The 16,962-nt window shown below is 42.8% G+C and overlaps 1 protein-coding gene across 2 annotated transcripts in view; it reads right to left on the minus strand.

Annotated features, from left to right (window-relative positions):
- Positions 1-16,962, minus strand: part of tbc1d8b (TBC1 domain family member 8B) — an 82,772-nt gene that overhangs the window by 30,049 nt on the left and 35,761 nt on the right. For both annotated transcript variants that reach the window (XM_084320248.1, XM_084320249.1), the window contains exons 6-8: positions 10,631-10,838; positions 3,472-3,639; positions 321-482 (exon numbers count right to left, since the gene is read on the minus strand). In XM_084320248.1, the coding sequence (XP_084176374.1) occupies positions 321-482; positions 3,472-3,639; positions 10,631-10,838 (538 nt within the window). The remainder of the gene's footprint in view (positions 1-320; positions 483-3,471; positions 3,640-10,630; positions 10,839-16,962) is intronic.

Consider the following 16,962-nt stretch of genomic DNA (forward strand, 5'->3'; position numbering starts at 1 on the left):
CTGAACGATAGATAATCAATGTTGAATGGGCCATAGTAATGTCAATTTAGCAATACAATTTAAAAAGTTATAGCCCTGCAAAGAAGGTGAACATCTCCATAGGCTTAGAGTGGTGGCAGACTGGCTATATTGATGGATATAACCAATGGCAGGGAATGTGTTAAGAGGTTAACCACAATGTTACCTTAAACTAACCATAACCCTAACTTTCTATCTTAACCATAACCGTTAAACGTTAAAACTAATCATCAGATGCTTCGCATCTATGACACGGTGTGTCCTTGTTTTCAGTGGGGAGGGAAAGTGTGCTTATAATGTACCATTTTGGGGTCGAGGTTTTCGACGTCCTGGGGGTGGAACACAGTCATGAGGGCCTCGGTGCCGACGACCTTGCTGCTGTCTCTCTGTCCTACCATCAGAGTCACGTCCTCTGGGTTGTCCTCAAAGTGGTTGATGAGAGACTGGCATTCCCCTCGTATGACCTTCAAGGTAAAGAATAAGGAGGAAGATCTCATCGTCAGCACTAAGCACAGTGTAGTAATTATTGGCATTAAAAGGTGGAATCTGTAATGGCGTCAAACTCTAGGCAAAAGCGTCTCACTTGGCATTGCACTTCGTTTACATTTTTTGTTTTGGTTTGATGTATGGGCTGGAGTGTATTACAGTGTGCATTTCCTCCCCTATAACTCCAATGAATTTAACTCCAAACCACAAGACCAAAACAAACGTTTTTAAATCAAGTACAATACCAAGCAAGGCTGTTTTGCCTAGAGGTCTCTGATTGACAGCATTACAGATTATACCTTTAAAGATCCCAGTAAGATACAAAGAATCTCACAGACATTGGATTTCTTTTTTATCTTTTAGTATTTTCGTTTTTTTTTATAATTTTTTTTAAGATAGCTCGCTCACTCACTCAAAGTTAAACAATCTGCCCCTAGTGGAGGTTCACAGTCTTTGTTTAATACCAGTTCAATCCATGCCAGCTACTGCTGTAAGTCTTAATAATTCCCAACCGAGGAGAGTAAATGGAGATGTCACTACCATCATTTTGTGTCATATCCTGTGAAAAACACAACATGCACACAGGTACAATTTGTCCACATTTCCTTTCAACACTCCACCAGCGAATTAATGAAGTGAATTACACCACTTAACATCACAATGACGGAACATCTCCAAGGTTTACAAGGGGCTCAAGGTTAAGACTACAATGCTTTTTTTTTTTTTATATATCTACTTGTTCTCCCCATTTTTCTATTTTTCTCCCATCCCAATTTTCGTATTATCCAATTCTTCCATCTCCTATCTCGAACGTTGTTAGACCATGCCTCCCACTGGTCGGCTGCAATGTGGACGAAGCCTTGCATCACGTGTCCCCTCCGGTACATGAGGAGGCAGCCGTCGCATCTTTTCACCTGCACAGCGCGATCTCTCAGTGGCGAGGAGTAACGCGTGGGAGGCTCACGCTGCCCCCGATATTTCCTGATTCTGCTGTACAGGTGCACCAACCGACCTGTAGGAGTCGCTGTCCACAACGTCCGATCCCCACCCACCGGCTTTCCCACCCCCTAATACTGCCAATTGTATTAGTATGAACGACCAGCCAAGCCGGAAGCAACGCCGAGAGCTGGGCTCGAACCCAGCATATCCTGCGTTAGTGGCGAGCGCCTTGCCCACTGCACCACTTAGCCGCCCCTACTACAATGCTTTCTTTGATTGTCTTTATTATATCAGCTTTACTTTACTACACACAGATGATAAAATCGTTTTTTCAGAATATGGTGAAAATTTTATCTTTATTGCGTCATGTCCAACTGTGTCCTAGTGGAGTTGTCTCTGTGGGGGTGTGGGTATGTGGGAAGTGATTACAGAATTGGAACCTGGTGTGGAGGCAGTCCCGAGGCATCCACAGCTGCTGGCGATCTGCAATCAACTGACTACTAGTACCCAGCCCATACTGTAAGACGGCGAATACAGATTGTATTCTCAGCTAACCCAGTCAGTCAGTTGATTGTAGCCTGTTTATTCCTGTACCTGTCCTGCCGTGTCTAACCCCACCTGTCCTCCCTTGTCTCTAGTCCACTACCTGGCTCCCCTCCCAGTGTTCATCCTGTATCCCGTGTATGACCCTCACTTGTCAGACTACCCTTCTCATGGATCCCGGCCTCGTCTTTGACCTCACACTTGTCTACAGTAACTACTCTCCCCTTTTTGATATTAAACACCCTTGGAATCTGTCCAGTTGTCTGCTCTCTTTCTGCGCTAGAATCTCACGGTCAAACCATAACAATTGCCCCATAATTTTTCCCATGTTTCCCCTTTACCACTCCAATAATATGGCAGGTAGTCAGAACTCAGGTAGTCAGAGCTCAGGTAGGTCTCAGGTTGTCAGAGCTCAGGTAGTCAGAGCTCAGGTAGGCCTCAGGTTGTCAGAGCTCAGGTAGGTCTCAGGTAGTCAGAACTCAGGTAGTCAGAGCTCAGGTAGGTCTCAGGTAGTCAGAGCTCAGGTAGAGCTCAGGTAGTCAGAGCTCAGGTAGGTCTCAGGTTGTCAGAGCTCAGGTAGGTCTCAGGTAGTCAGAGCTCAGGTAGTCAGAGCTCAGGTAGGCCTCAGGTTGTCAGAGCTCAGGTAGGTCTCAGGTAGTCAGAACTCAGGTAGTCAGAGCTCAGGTAGGTCTCAGGTAGTCAGAGCTCAGGTAGAGCTCAGGTAGTCAGAGCTCAGGTAGGTCTCAGGTTGTCAGAGCTCAGGTAGTCAGAGCTCAGGTAGGTCTCAGGTTGTCAGAGCTCAGGTAGGTCTCAGGTAGTCAGTACTCAGGTAGTCAGAGCTCAGGTAGGCCTCAGGTAGTCAGAGCTCAGGTAGGCCTCAGGTAGTCAGAGCTCAGGTAGGTCTCAGGTAGTCAGAGCTCAGGTAGGCCTCAGGTAGTCAGAGCTCAGGTAGGTCTCAGGTTGTCAGAGCTCAGGTAGTCAGAGCTCAGGTAGGTCTCAGGTAGTCAGAGCTCAGGTAGGCCTCAGGTAGTCAGAGTTCAGGTAGGCCTCAGGTAGGTCTCAGGTAGTCAGAGCTCAGGTAGGTCTCAGGTAGTCAGAGCTCAGGTAGGGCTCAGGTAGTCAGAGCTCAGGTAGTCAGAGCTCAGGTAGGGCTCAGGTAGTCAGAGGTCAGGTAGGCCTCAGGTAGTCAGAACTCAGGTAGTCAGAACTCAGGTAGGCCTCAGGTAGTCAGAGTCCAGCGGTGTAACAGTTAATAGGGTCCCGTCTTAATACAATACACAGTGTAGGTGCCAAGAAAAACAAGGGAAAATATTTTTTTGGAGACAAAACGATATTCGCATAAACTATTTGATTTTTCATAATTGAACGACAATTAAAATATTCAAAAATTGCTTCCCATCTCCAACTCCCACTGTTAAAAAAAAATACTTCATTTCCCACCCAGTATTTTCTTTGAGAGCAACATATAACATAGCAGGAAGTTACCTCTGTTGTAGCAGAGTGTTGGGGGCTGGCGGTCATCCCACACCTGCTATGGATGGAACTGGCGAGTCGTTCATAGTCCCGGACCTCAGAGAAGCGCAGTGCCCTCTTGCCGCGAACGCACACAGTCAACGCTCTGCTGCTGGCGTCTGGCTTCTCAACGCTGATCACCTACAACAAGCCCTCCTCGTTAGTTACCAGGACTCCAGCTCAAAAACCTTCATTATTGACTCAGACTTGTCTTTGTTTCTATGTACTATAGTTTTAAGTAGATTATGTCCACTGTGTCACATTTAGTTTATTAGATAAGATTCGATTAAAATGTATTGTCATTATACAGCACAAGTACAGTATAACGAAAATAAGTGTGGGTGAAAACCAGAGTGCAAACGTAACAGTAAAGTGCAATAGTAATATACAATGTACAGGTGATTAAACTGGATACAAAATATATAATTTAGTACTATTGAGTAATAGTGCTAATCAGATGTATGTACAGAGTTGTAGTATTAATATGTACGGTGATACAGGTATAAAGTTCAACCGCTTCTCTCTCAAGCTGATACAGAGAAGATAATTCATGCTTTTATTATTAGCAGGCTACAACTTGTACAAAACGTAGCACGCGTGCACACACACATTACACAAATTTTTTTTTATATATATATATATATATATTTTTTTTTATTATTTTTTTTATTTTTTTTATCCACTTTTTCTCCCATTTTCTATATATTTCTCCCATCCCAATTTCGTATCATCCAATTCAACCCTCCCCTGTCACAAACGCTGTTTCTTGCCTCCCACAAGCCGGCTGCAATGTGGACTAAGTCATACATCCCCTCCGGTACTTGAGGTAACAGCAGTTGCATCTTTTCACCTGCGCAGCTCGATCTCTCAGTGGCGAGGAGTAACGCGTGGGAGGCTCACGCTGCCCCCGACACTTCCTGATTCTACTGCGCAGGCGCACCAACCGACCTGTAGGAGTCGCTGTCCACAACGCCCGATCCCACCCATCAGTTTCCCACCCTCTAATACTGCCAATTGTATTAGTACGGACGACCAGCCAAACTGAAAACAATGTGGAGAGCTGGATTCGAACACGCGAACCCAGCGTCTCCACATTGGTGGCGAGTGCCTTGCCCACTACACCACCTAGCCGCCCACATTACACACATTTTAAAGTCCATGCATTAGAATACATTTTAAGATCCTTGTATTGCCTTTTAAGTAACTAAGTAGCAATGAGCCTGCCAATTTATCTAGAACACAATAGCTATTATGGCCCTAGCCTTTGAAACAGCCTGCCAGAGGATTTTGAGGAAGAGTTTCTGAATCTGTGGATTAAAAGAAATCTTAAAAAGGTCCCCCGTCTTATAAATAGCCTTTTCCAGTGTTTAGCATTGTTTTCTAGCAATGTGGGGTTGTATCAACAATGTCTGTGTCTCAGATTCTCATTTTGGCGGATTGCTCCAGTTCAGATGTCACGAGATCCTCCCCTACTGAACTACTGTAAACCATTCGAATTTTACGCGTACCTCTGACGTAGAAGAATTCTCATCTGCATATCTAAGCCCCCTCTGTGGTTGAAGCCACCGCCCACAATCAACAATTCGCTCAACAACGGAGAAGTGGGAATAATGCGGAAGCGGTTTCCCTGTCCCCGACTCTTCCTCTAAAGATAGAGAGAGAGGGAGAGACAGACAGATAGAGACAGGGAGAAGGAGAGAGAGGCTCTCATACAGAGTCGACACAATCACGAGTCGAGCCGCTCACACAGCGCACACGCTCACTCACAGAGCGATCTCTCCTTCTCTCCGTCTCTATCTCTGAGACATTATTTGAAAAAAAACGTACAGATGTGTTCCATAGACTCACAGGAATTGTGTAAAATTGCCCAAATAGTGAAAGGAATAGCAAAACAGGGGACCTTTAACCTCTTCCACCCGTGCGGTCCATCGGCGGACCGCAAATGACATCACGCCATAAATCAATCTCTCCAGACTGTTTGACAAAAGTATCGTTTAATTTTTCAAACGTATTCAAGTATAAACATCATAACCATGCCACAACAGCAGTTATAATGTATATTATCATCAATAGTTTACCAATAGGTTAAAGTGTTATTGGATAGATTTTCGTTTTCGTTTGTGTAGTTTAGTTCGCGAAAGTCGACCATTTTGGAAAATGTTAACGTCGGGAATTTTTTGCAGCCATTTTGAAGAGGACACTGACAGCTTTCGATGAGCATCGACATTTTTTCGAATGACACTTCCCAAAGGCCTCTATGGGGTTTCAAGCTAATTACTTCTGTATGAATTTTTTTAATATCTCTTATTACTCTGGATAATAAATCACAAAACTTAATGTTATTGGTATATATTGAAGCACAGTTAGTTTCTCTTCCCTATTTTTAGCATGTAGCAACAATTAGATTTGAAATTAGTTTCAAAATGGTGCCACCCTGGCAAAAATTAAAAAGCTACTGTACATACAATAGATTTCATTATCGGTTCTTATGCACGCCTGGTGATACTAAATCCAAATTGAACTCGGGCATTTGAAATATAAGATTTGGCACAATCCATAAATGTGCGAATTGGCTATAATAAGGTCATTTATAAGCCTGCTATTATATAATAATATTTCAAATTGCATTGGTCCGGATGGGAGAATTCAGTACTGTATCTACAAAACCTTCTGTTTAATCTTCCCTTTATTCATTTCCTGAGATTTTCTGTACACATGATTTCAAGAAGGTACTGAACGAGATCAGTGGCAGTTTGTCATGTCTGGTCATTTTTTGCATGGTGTTATTCACTGTCAAAGATGCAAAGAAAAATCATAATTCATATTCTCCTTTGTTTCATCACAATTTAAGCAAGGCTAGTAATAGACAATATTTCTGACACTGGGAATACATTCACTGAGGTCCATAGATGTCCCTAGATACAAAGAATATGCAAATTGTCCTTGTAGAAGTGGAGCAATATTCCATTTACTTAGGTATGTATTTTAGGTGGATTTTCAGAAAATAGGGCTCCAAGCTTAACTCAATGGATGCCAACCACGTTTATATACGTGTTTGGCGGACGACCGTTGAACACCAACCACGTATATATACGTTATTAGATCGTTTTTCCTTTTTTCCGATTCTAATATCCTATTCAATGTCAGGGACCCGTATGTTGCCGGTAGAAGGCAACGCCGAGGGTGCAGTACCGGCCAGATCCTCCCAGGCGGCGGTATCGAGCACCCTTTGAAACATTGTATCTTGGCTTGTGGGTCGATCTAATGCAGGGGTCTCAAACTCAATTTACCTGGGGGCCGCTGGAGGTAGAGTCTGGGTGAGGTTGGGACGCATCAAATATTCCACAAAAAAAGGGTTTAAAATATTCCAAAAAAAAGTACAACTGATCCAATCTTCTCTCAAACTCACTAAAACCTCACAAACACCAGCAACTGAGCATTCTCAGTGGTGTCAGTGGACTCATCCACAGCAATGGAAATGCACTGTGCATTTTTTTTAATTCTATCACAAAGCTGTTTAATCAAATCATCAGCCAGTATTTCAGTTATTCTGGTTGCTGTGCTATCTGAGGAGGATTTGCTTTTGTTTGCCTTCAAACATGGTCTCCATCACTTCAGTCATACATTATTTTATTATTTATGCATCAGAGAATGGCTTCTTGTGTTTAGCCAACACCCATGCAACTGAGTGAGGACTTGGTTGCTTTTTCTCGTTGTGACATAGCTTTAACAATAATTCAGCTTGCAGCTTGATCGTTTCAAATTGCCACTCTTCACAAGAGCTACCGTTTCTTGGCATATTAGGCACATTGGTTTGGTGCTGGGAGGATGCATGCATATTTTTCAGTCCATGCACCTTTGAATTGCAGCGATTTTCACTGTCGACTTTTCTTTTACTTTCTTTGAACATGCCACATTTTTCTACTAACTGCCTGCTGGCGAAACTAGGCTACTAGCTACATTTATCTCACGGGGATAAAACTGTGAACGAGGTTACTAGCTACAGTACCTGCAGATTAGACTACCTGCAGATTAGACTACCAGTAGATGCGCTGTCAACTCGCTCTGACTGGGACCCGCTGAAAGACAACACGCATTCCGTGAAGACCCGACCTACTCTGCTCTGATTCGCAGACTGTGGGTGGGGAGAGAGAAACGCTGACGGGATGCTGAATGTGATTGGACCAGAGTAGCCAGACAGACACAGACAGGCAGAGCACTGCTTGCAGAGGAGACAGCGGAGAATTTTGAGGATGCCTGCCATACGCACTAGATATATTTTCCTTCCACTTGGTATCACTCCGGAATCACGTTTCAACCAAGTCACTAATGTAACGTTGCTGTCATGAGCCTGCGCTATGGTAGCCTACAAGTGATAAAATAAATAAAACATCCAACTGACACAACGACCGCACTAACACTAAACGTTGATGTCAAGTAGGGGGCCGCAAAATATCATCCAGCGGGCCACAATTGGCCCGCGCGCCGCGAGTTTGAGACCCGTGATCTAATGGGTCCGGGTTGTTTTTTTCTTTTTGCTCAAGCTCAGCGTTTATAACGGTCGGATTGAGAAGAATCAAATACCCCCGATGCATGATGTGTAGTGGATTATGTTGGCGACACGATGGACATCAATACTTGGAATGGCGATCAGATAATTGGAATATTCTTTTTGGGGTACACTACATCCTAGTCAAGGTAAGGGCTATATGATATCAATCTTGCATTGATCCAAGCATGTCTTCAATGCGAACCGACCGTGTGTATATAATGTTAGTCCACAACGTATGCCCCCCCCCCCCCTTTCATGCATTCATGATGAAACATAATACTTTTGATATATATTTGATTTGAGAATCATAGCGGGTACAGGCAAGAAATGGCATCGGTTTTAGTGTAATACACGCATAAGGCTATTGCTCAGCATTTCAGGAATTACCCCAGACCAATCTAAAACCATACTCACCACGGTATAAATCAAGGATGTATGGATGAAAAGATTATTTCTTTTTCACATATTGAACGATAGATACTCGATGTCAAATGGGCCATAGTATTGTATCCATAGCTAGAATATAGTTATAGCTCTACTAGGGCTGACCCCAATTAGTCGAAGTCGACTGCCAACCTCTTAGTCGAATGCAAAAAAATAAAAAAAATATATATATCATTATAATTTTTTTTTTTTTTATTTATCATTCTTTCCAAAAGCAAAGATGCCTAGAAGCGTGGCTAACGCTAATGGCATGCATACCAGAGACTAACTGCCTAAGAAAACAGGCACAGAGGCACTGAAAGAGGAGTTCACCCATCTAATGAACACACTAGACTAGACAAATATCAAGATGTATCCATCAGTGGACCAATTGCATGCTTTCACAGAGAACAAGATGCCTTCCGTTCACTCCTTTAGACATTAAGCACCCCCACAGCCGACTATCGGCTAATTTTGGCGACTACAAGTCGACTATACAAATCCTTATTCAGGGACAGCCCTAAGCTCTACAAACAAGGTGACTCAGTCCTATCTTTTAAAGCGTGGCAATGCTACCACAGGGCTAAGGCTAATCCCTGGCAGTCAATGAGTTAAGACACCTTTTTAGCATTACTTTTGCCTAGGTTTTTTGCATTGCTTTTATTCAATGTAATATTGTATTATTATTATTATTATTATTATTATTATTATTATTATTATTTATTATTATTATTATTTTAGTTTGAGTTTGTTTCTTGCCTTTTTAATTATTAAAATTATTCTTTGCAATTATTTTCTGTGAAGCACATCGAGTTGCACTGACTGTATGAAATGTGCTATACAAATTTTTTTTTATTATTTTGCATCTTTTGAAATTACACTTTTAAATGTTTCTCTGCCCCACTGGCCGCGCATCCTGCTGTTAGTAGGCCGTCTTTTCGTGGCTGTTTTCGCGATAATTCATGATCTTTGAGGAGCTATTTGTATATTCTATATTATAGCTATGAGGAAAATGGTATGGCTCATTTGACACACTATTTGCAGTACAGCATGTAAAAAGGCGTTTGTTTCTACACAATGTAGTTTGTGGTTTATCACACGCTGAACATCGCCCATTTCCGAAAGAATCTCTTACCCCGAAAATCCGATCGTTAGAAAAAGCCTTGTCTACACTGCGATCGTTACATAAACATGTTCCACGTTCGGTAAAATAGACATAGGGGGTTCTTACCTTAGCCAGAAGGTAATCCAAAAAGAATAATTCCAATGATAACATCGGCGATCGCGATTACAAGTTTTTATGTAATTACACGTTGTTCACTGGACACTAGGTTGAGACGAGCGGATCTGCTTGCGATTGCTTTGGAAAAGCTCCTCCCCCACAGAGCGAGTCAGGACAGAAAGGGATCATTGACAGACACTGTCTGAACTAGACTATCCGAGTTCAAATGGTAGACGATACTGCCATCTGGTGATATTCGATCGGCATTGCAGTTCAAGCGTATGTGGCTGTGCCAAAATGATTCAGATCGCTCCAGGCGAGTCTGTAGCGTGGGGATCAAAGGAAAAAGATCAAACAATCTAATAACATGATTGCCGTTCAACTCATGGCGAGAAAAAACGTATATATACACGTGGATGGCGCAGATTGACCACGTACTTCTAATAGTATAATAAATCAAATTGGTGTGTGCGCACTGTGATGAAATTAGGCCAAACACCTGGGTTGTTTCCAAAGAAACTTTCCAATTTCCCTAATTTCGTCATAGTGTGCATGCGGCAAGTTGAGTCATCATACAATTAGAAGCGTGTGCTGTGCGATCAAGAAAGCGCCAAGCTGGCGAACAAATAATTCATTATGGACTAAAAGGATTTATAAATAAACTCCTTCCAGACTTTACAGTCTCTGTAGCACAGAGTCGCGTTCACACAGCTAATGAAGCATGTCCCCATTGACTTCCAATAGCATTGCTAGCATTTTCTCCTTCCAATAAACCAAAACACTGACGCAAGTGCTTTTTGGGTAGACCGAAACGACTGTGACAAATATGACAGGCTTCCTCAAGACAGGGACTATCCTTTCAAACAACACAACAAAAGGAAACAGGAAATGTTAAATAGTGGTTTCATATTGTGTCTCAGTGTATCGTGGTTTACCTCTCGGATGGGAATTATGACATGGCATTGGCTGCCATCCTGGCTGGCGAAACACAGGTAGCTCTCGGACAGACATATCTTGCCAAGTGTGTTGAAATGGCTGAAGGGCACCCACAGGAAGCTCTCGTGCACCTGCAGGAGATTCTCCTCTTTGGGAAGCCTGAAAAACGCCCGGAACTGCTCGTTCCTAGCATGGGTCTCTAGGCCTCTGGAGGAGAGAGAGGGAGACGGATCTGCTGTTATGTAAGTGATTGATTGATTGATTGTTATATTTTCGTGTCATGCACACAAAGTAGGGATGTCCGATATTATCGGCCGACCGATATTATCGGCCGATATCGGCAGTAAAATGTGATATCGGAAAATATCGGTATCGGTTTAAAAAAAATAAAAAACAATAACAATATTTGTTATATATATATCCAGTGAAATTATTAGTTACCTGAAATTATTCAGTTTTTTGGACGGGGAAACCCTGCATATATCGGTATCGGTTGATATCGGTTGATGTCGGTATCGGAAATTAAGAGTTGGACAATATCGGAATATCGGTATCGGTAAAAAAGCCAATATCGAGCATCCCTAACACAAAGTGCCAAACCCTCATGGGTTTATAAGACACCAGAAATACTGATGCATTGTTCCATTATTACATTACACATTACATTTCATTACTTAAATACAGATTACATGAATACAGATTACAGCTCGGTTTTAGACAAAGTATTCTCTCCCAAGCTTGACAAATATAAATCTGCTACAAAAAAGTTCCTTTCAGTAAAGTTGTTCATATTCATCCAGCTCAATAAAATCTACATAAATGGAGACCATGTATTAAAAATATATATAAAGGAATTGAAAATGGGGGACCCTGATGTAAACAAGACGAAAGTCTTTCTCTGGTCTGCATCCCCTTAACAATTGTTTGTATTGAGCCCAGGGGCGTAACTTGCGGGGGGTCCCCGGAAAATGTCCCCCGCATGATTTCAGAATGCAGTATTTGTCCCCCCCATGTTTTCCAAACCGCTGCAACTGCGCGGCCTGGCGGCCAGCACTGTGACTCGCTACTACACAGTGCCGGCACTGCAGATTTACCCTACTCTTGGAATGCATTGCCAGATCCTCAAAGTCATACATAGGGGCGCTGTCTCGATAATGCAGTGTTATTAAAGCAGCGTGTAGTGTAGCCGACGCATTAACCAGTTGGAACTGGAAATCCGTTGGTAAAGAAATAGCGGCCTGGAATAGTTTTTGTTTTGGGACAATTCGCAGTAAAGGAATATATCTGTCGGCGATGTTGTATGCGGGAACGAATTGCAGAGAGGGAGGACTGACTGAAGTGGAGAGTGTGTTTACTTGCGTCTCAGAAAATAAATGTCTCATCTGATTTCTTTAATAATAATAACCTGGACTTGCTGCAGGCGCAGCATATGCATCAGGATATTCTGGACTCACTGGACATTCATGTTGTCATGAAGGCGTTTCCACCACTCCTGAACGCAAGACCACCTTCTGTGTTTTACCGTCTTCGGAATAGGTAATGTGTGTTATTATTTATCGCTCCTGCAGCGATTGTTGTTGCGACAGTGACACAGAGGGCGCAACAGCCAGGTGGGGTAAACTGGGCTGTGATGTGTGCATCAGAACGCTCAGAGCGCGGAGTTGGGCAGCTGTTTTGATTGAAAAGTTTGATTGAAAAGTTTATTAACAGATTGCAGAATGGGTACAGTACAGTACAGCTCAATACATACAATTGTTAAGGGGATGCAGACCAGAGAAAGACTTTCGTCTTGTTTACATCAGGGACCGTCCCCCATTTTCAATTCATCATAGTATCCTAGTGAACGAGAGTGTTGGTTATGACTGACAGACAGTGGAGCTGTTTGCAGATAGCGAGCATTTTGACGTGTTGCGTGGTGACGATGTCTCGCAGACAATACAACTACAAGTATAATTATATAATATATATATTTTATATAAAAAAAATGTATATATAAAAAAAAAAAAAAAAAAAACGACCCCCCCCCTGCGACGTCACTGACCACGCCCCCTAATATGTCCCCCCCACCGCTGGGACCAAAGTTCCGCCACTGATTGAGCCGTACTGTATTGTACCCATTCTGCAATATGTTAATAAAGTTTTCAATCAATGAATCAATCAATCAATCGTATAAATGTTTTCTTGTTTTTGTTGACCTTCTTCTGTCCATGGAATGTGGTGCTGTCGACGGACACAATTTACCCGAAGGGAGACAATTAAATGTCAAATCTGTAATGCAGTCAAACAGCATTACCAAGTCAAGTCAAGTCAAGAGTTTTAATTGTCACGGCATACAAGTATACAATGAAATGCGGGTGGTCTTGCCCGCAACGATGTGCAATACAGTGTTACAACATATAATAGAATCCAATAAAAAAAAAACATTGTGCAATAAACAGGTAACATGGTGTGACATCTCGGTATCTGTACATAGTTATTTACAGAGCATATAGGACATGCTAGGTAGCTTTGGTAGTGCAATACACTGTTCCTGTTATTCTAATTTAAAGTGGCCTTTCCTTTTGGCCATAAGTGTGTGGCATGAGTGTGTGCCCGCTCATGTTAAAGTGTTAAGTGGCTGCTAGTGTGTGAGCGTGCACAGCGTGCGTGTCGTGTGTGTGTTCATGTGTGCTTGTGTGTGGATAGTTCAGTGTTCTGTGGCACTCAATGTTCATTGTTCAGGGCTCTGATGGCCTGGGGGAAGAAGCTGAGCCTAAGCCGCTCTGTCCTAGTAGCTGGGGTTCGCAGGCGTCTGCCTGACCTCAGCAGCTGGAACAGGCTGTTATTGGGGTGGTGAGGGTCTTTCATTATCCTGCAGGCTCTGGATTTGCACCTCTTGTTGTATAGAACCTGCAGGGGAGGTAGTGCAATACCTGTGGTACGCTCGGCTGAGCGCACCACTCTCTGTAGGGCCTTCTTGTCTTGTGCCGTGCTGTTTCCATACCAGGCAGTGATGTTTCCGGTCAAGATGCTCTCTACAGCTCCTGAGTAGAAGGACTGGAGTATCTTCCCCGATACTCTGAACTTCCTTAACTGTCTCAGGTGGTAGAGGCGCTGTTTCGCCTTCTTTACTACTGTGTCTATGTGTGTTGACCATGTCAGATCCTCTGAGATGTGGACCCCCAGGTACTTAAAGCTGCTCACCCTGTCCACGGTAGCCCCGTTAATCATCAGTGGTGTGTGTGTCTCCTGCTGTCCTCTCCTATAATCCACGATCAGCTCCTTGGTTTTACCAATGTTCAGGAGCAGGCTGTTGTCCTGGCACCAGCGTTCCAGTACCTCAACCTCCTCCCGGTAGGCCTTCTCGTCGTTGTCCGAGATCAGCCCCACCACCACCGTGTCGTCTGCGAACTTCACTATGGAGTTGGAGCTGAACTTGGCCACACAGTCGTGTGTGTAGAGTGAGTACAGCAGGGGGCTTAGAACACAGCCCTGGGGGGACCCGATGCTCAGGGTGATGGTGTTGGAGGTCTGACCCCCCACCCTGACCGCCTGGGGTCTTTCACTCAGAAAGTCCAGTACCCAGGCGCTCAGGGCGGAGCTCAGACCCAGCTCGATCAGCTTGTCCACCAGTCTGGTGGGGACTATGGTGTTGAACGCTGAGCTGTAGTCAATGAACAACAGTCTCACATAGCCCCCCTTCTGACGGTCAAGGTGGGAGAGGGTGCTGTGCAGTACCTGGGAGACCGCGTCGTCAGTGGACCCGTTTGTCCTGTATGCAAATTGCATAGGCACATTTAGACAAAATAGCTTGCTATTGCATTTTTGTTTAAATGGGGTGTTATTATAAGTTAGTAAACATCAGTCCAAAACAACTAATGTAAACAATGTGCAATACTAAGAGGGGTTATTTTGTCTAGAGGTCGCTGTTCGATGGCATTGCAGATTCTACCTTTAAAAAGGACATTTCAAGGACATTAACTCATTGACCGCCACACCCATATGACCAAATTAGGGCTACCACGCCACCACCGCTTTAATCAATGGAAGGACAGGGAAATTTGCGAGTGCTTAAAATATATCTTAAAGGGGAACTATTTTACTATTTCTTTCACTATTTGGGCACTTTTACACAATTCCTGTGAGTCTCTGTAATATATATTTTTTTTTTATTCATTGTTTTGTATTTCTAATCAAGTCCTCAAAAACAGCATTTTTCTACCTCAAGATCTCGAGCCGTTTTGAGCCTGGGCTCCTAAACCACTGCGCCGTGCCGGCGCCGCCTGAACATTAACATGCAGCGGTGTCTTTCTGACATCACATATCGCGCACATTTTCAAATGACTCAGTTCAGTGAGGGTGAATATTGTGAGAGGAGAATTGGAAGAATGCGCCAATATGAGAATTTTGAGACATAGATCATATTAATATAAGTTCACATAGCTAGGAAACAATGCTAAACACTCAAAAAGGCCATTTATAAGATAGTTCCCCTTTAAATTATGGCTATGACTTGCAGTCAACATGTACTGTATGAAACGGATTGTTTTTTCATCTGTACATTTCCGTTTTATACTGTTTTGAATACGAGTATAGTTTTGGAGATTTCTAGTAATTCCAGAGAAAGACGCGATAATAGCCCTTTAGTGGAATACACAAAACATGTTGTCATTTTTCGGCTGATTTATGAATAGTTTTCAAATAAACGCTAGATTATCAATAGTATATGTGTCCTTATGCACGATACAAAAGCGGGCTGAAAAATCGCTTATCCGTGCCTTGCTCAGCGCCAACGGCACGCACACACACACACACACAGACATGTTGTGATCGCTATGAAAAAAAATCTGATTAACCCAAAACTGGTAACATAGAGTCCTTACCTCACATCAGATGTTCTGCAAAAAGATTAATCAAATTCCTGATCGCCATTCCAAATATCGATCGCGTCCGTTGATCCAACGTTATAGTCCAAAACACATAATCCACGCTGCTCCCAGTCCCCCCAGTCAACGTGGTACAACGACACTGCATGCCCGAGAAGCAAAACCCGGACCGGACTTTTTTTTTGTTTGCACATCCCCAGCCAATACAATCCAATGATGTGCAATACCATCCGGGAGACGATAGGGGGCAGTATTTGCCCTTTTGCGAGCTCAGACCCATTCCCAACGATAACATCAGGCTGGATGGATGAAAATGAATGGATATCGCTAATAAAAGAAATAACGATTAAAACCCGACTATACTCGTGATTGCCGCTGAACGGTTGGCTAGTAACCTGACTATACTCGTGACTGGCGTTGAATGAGTTAATAAACAAAAAAAATTGTGCTGTCAGGCGATTAAAAAAATTTATCTAATTAATTATAGGATTTGTAATTAATTAATCTAATTAATCGCATTTTAATCACATATCCATTTTAGGCCTGATGTTTTATATTCTATAATCATATTTCAAATTGCATGTGTCTGGATGGCAGAATTCAGTACTGTATCTACAAAACCTTCCGTTTAATCATCTTCCCTTTATTCATTTGCTTAGATTTTTCAGGTCTGGTCAATTTTAGCATAGTGTTATTCACAGTAAAAAAAAATATATATATATATTTATTGATATTCTCATTTGGTTCATTACAATTTACTCAAGCCTAGTAACAGACACCGTATTTCTGACACTGGGAATACATTCCCTGAGATCCATAGATGTCCCTAGAATCAGATACCAAGAACATGCAAATGGACCATTTAAAAAAAAAGTTTGTAAATGTTTATTCTACGTTCTTATGGAATGAATGAGATCAAAAAATATATTTAAAATTAATTATTAATTTTGAGTAGATTTTCATAACGCGATAATTTGCTGTGTAATTAATTAATCAAATTAACGCGATAAACTGACAGCCCTAAAAAAATAAAACTTCTCTGGGATTTGACATTTCTTTGTTCTGCTTTGTTGAAGCTGTTCAGGACCATTGAACGGCTCCCTCCTACTACCTCCGGTCAATGGTCTCGAACTACACACCCTCAAGACCCCTACGCTCTGCATCTTCTAGCCGCCTGAGACCAACTCCTATTTGGGCTCCTGGGGGGTCATCAATGCGAAGCAGGCTATTCTCTGTCCTCACTCCAGAATGGTGGAATGAACTTCCCACCACTGTCAGGACAGCTGAAACCTACCCAATTTTCCACCGTCGACTAAAAACACACATTTGCAATAATTTGCACCTTGGTGAGAGCCAAAGGGCTACAGCTCACACCCCTCTCTACTCTTTGCTCAGTGTCCCCTGCTCTCCCTCAGTGTTCTCCCTGGTGGCCACTGGAACACTCCGCTCAGCCAAGCTCATTTCAC

The sequence above is a fragment of the Notolepis coatsorum genome (genome assembly GCF_963971535.1).
Source record: "Notolepis coatsorum genome assembly, chromosome: 8".
Lineage (NCBI taxonomy): Eukaryota > Metazoa > Chordata > Actinopteri > Aulopiformes > Paralepididae > Notolepis > Notolepis coatsorum.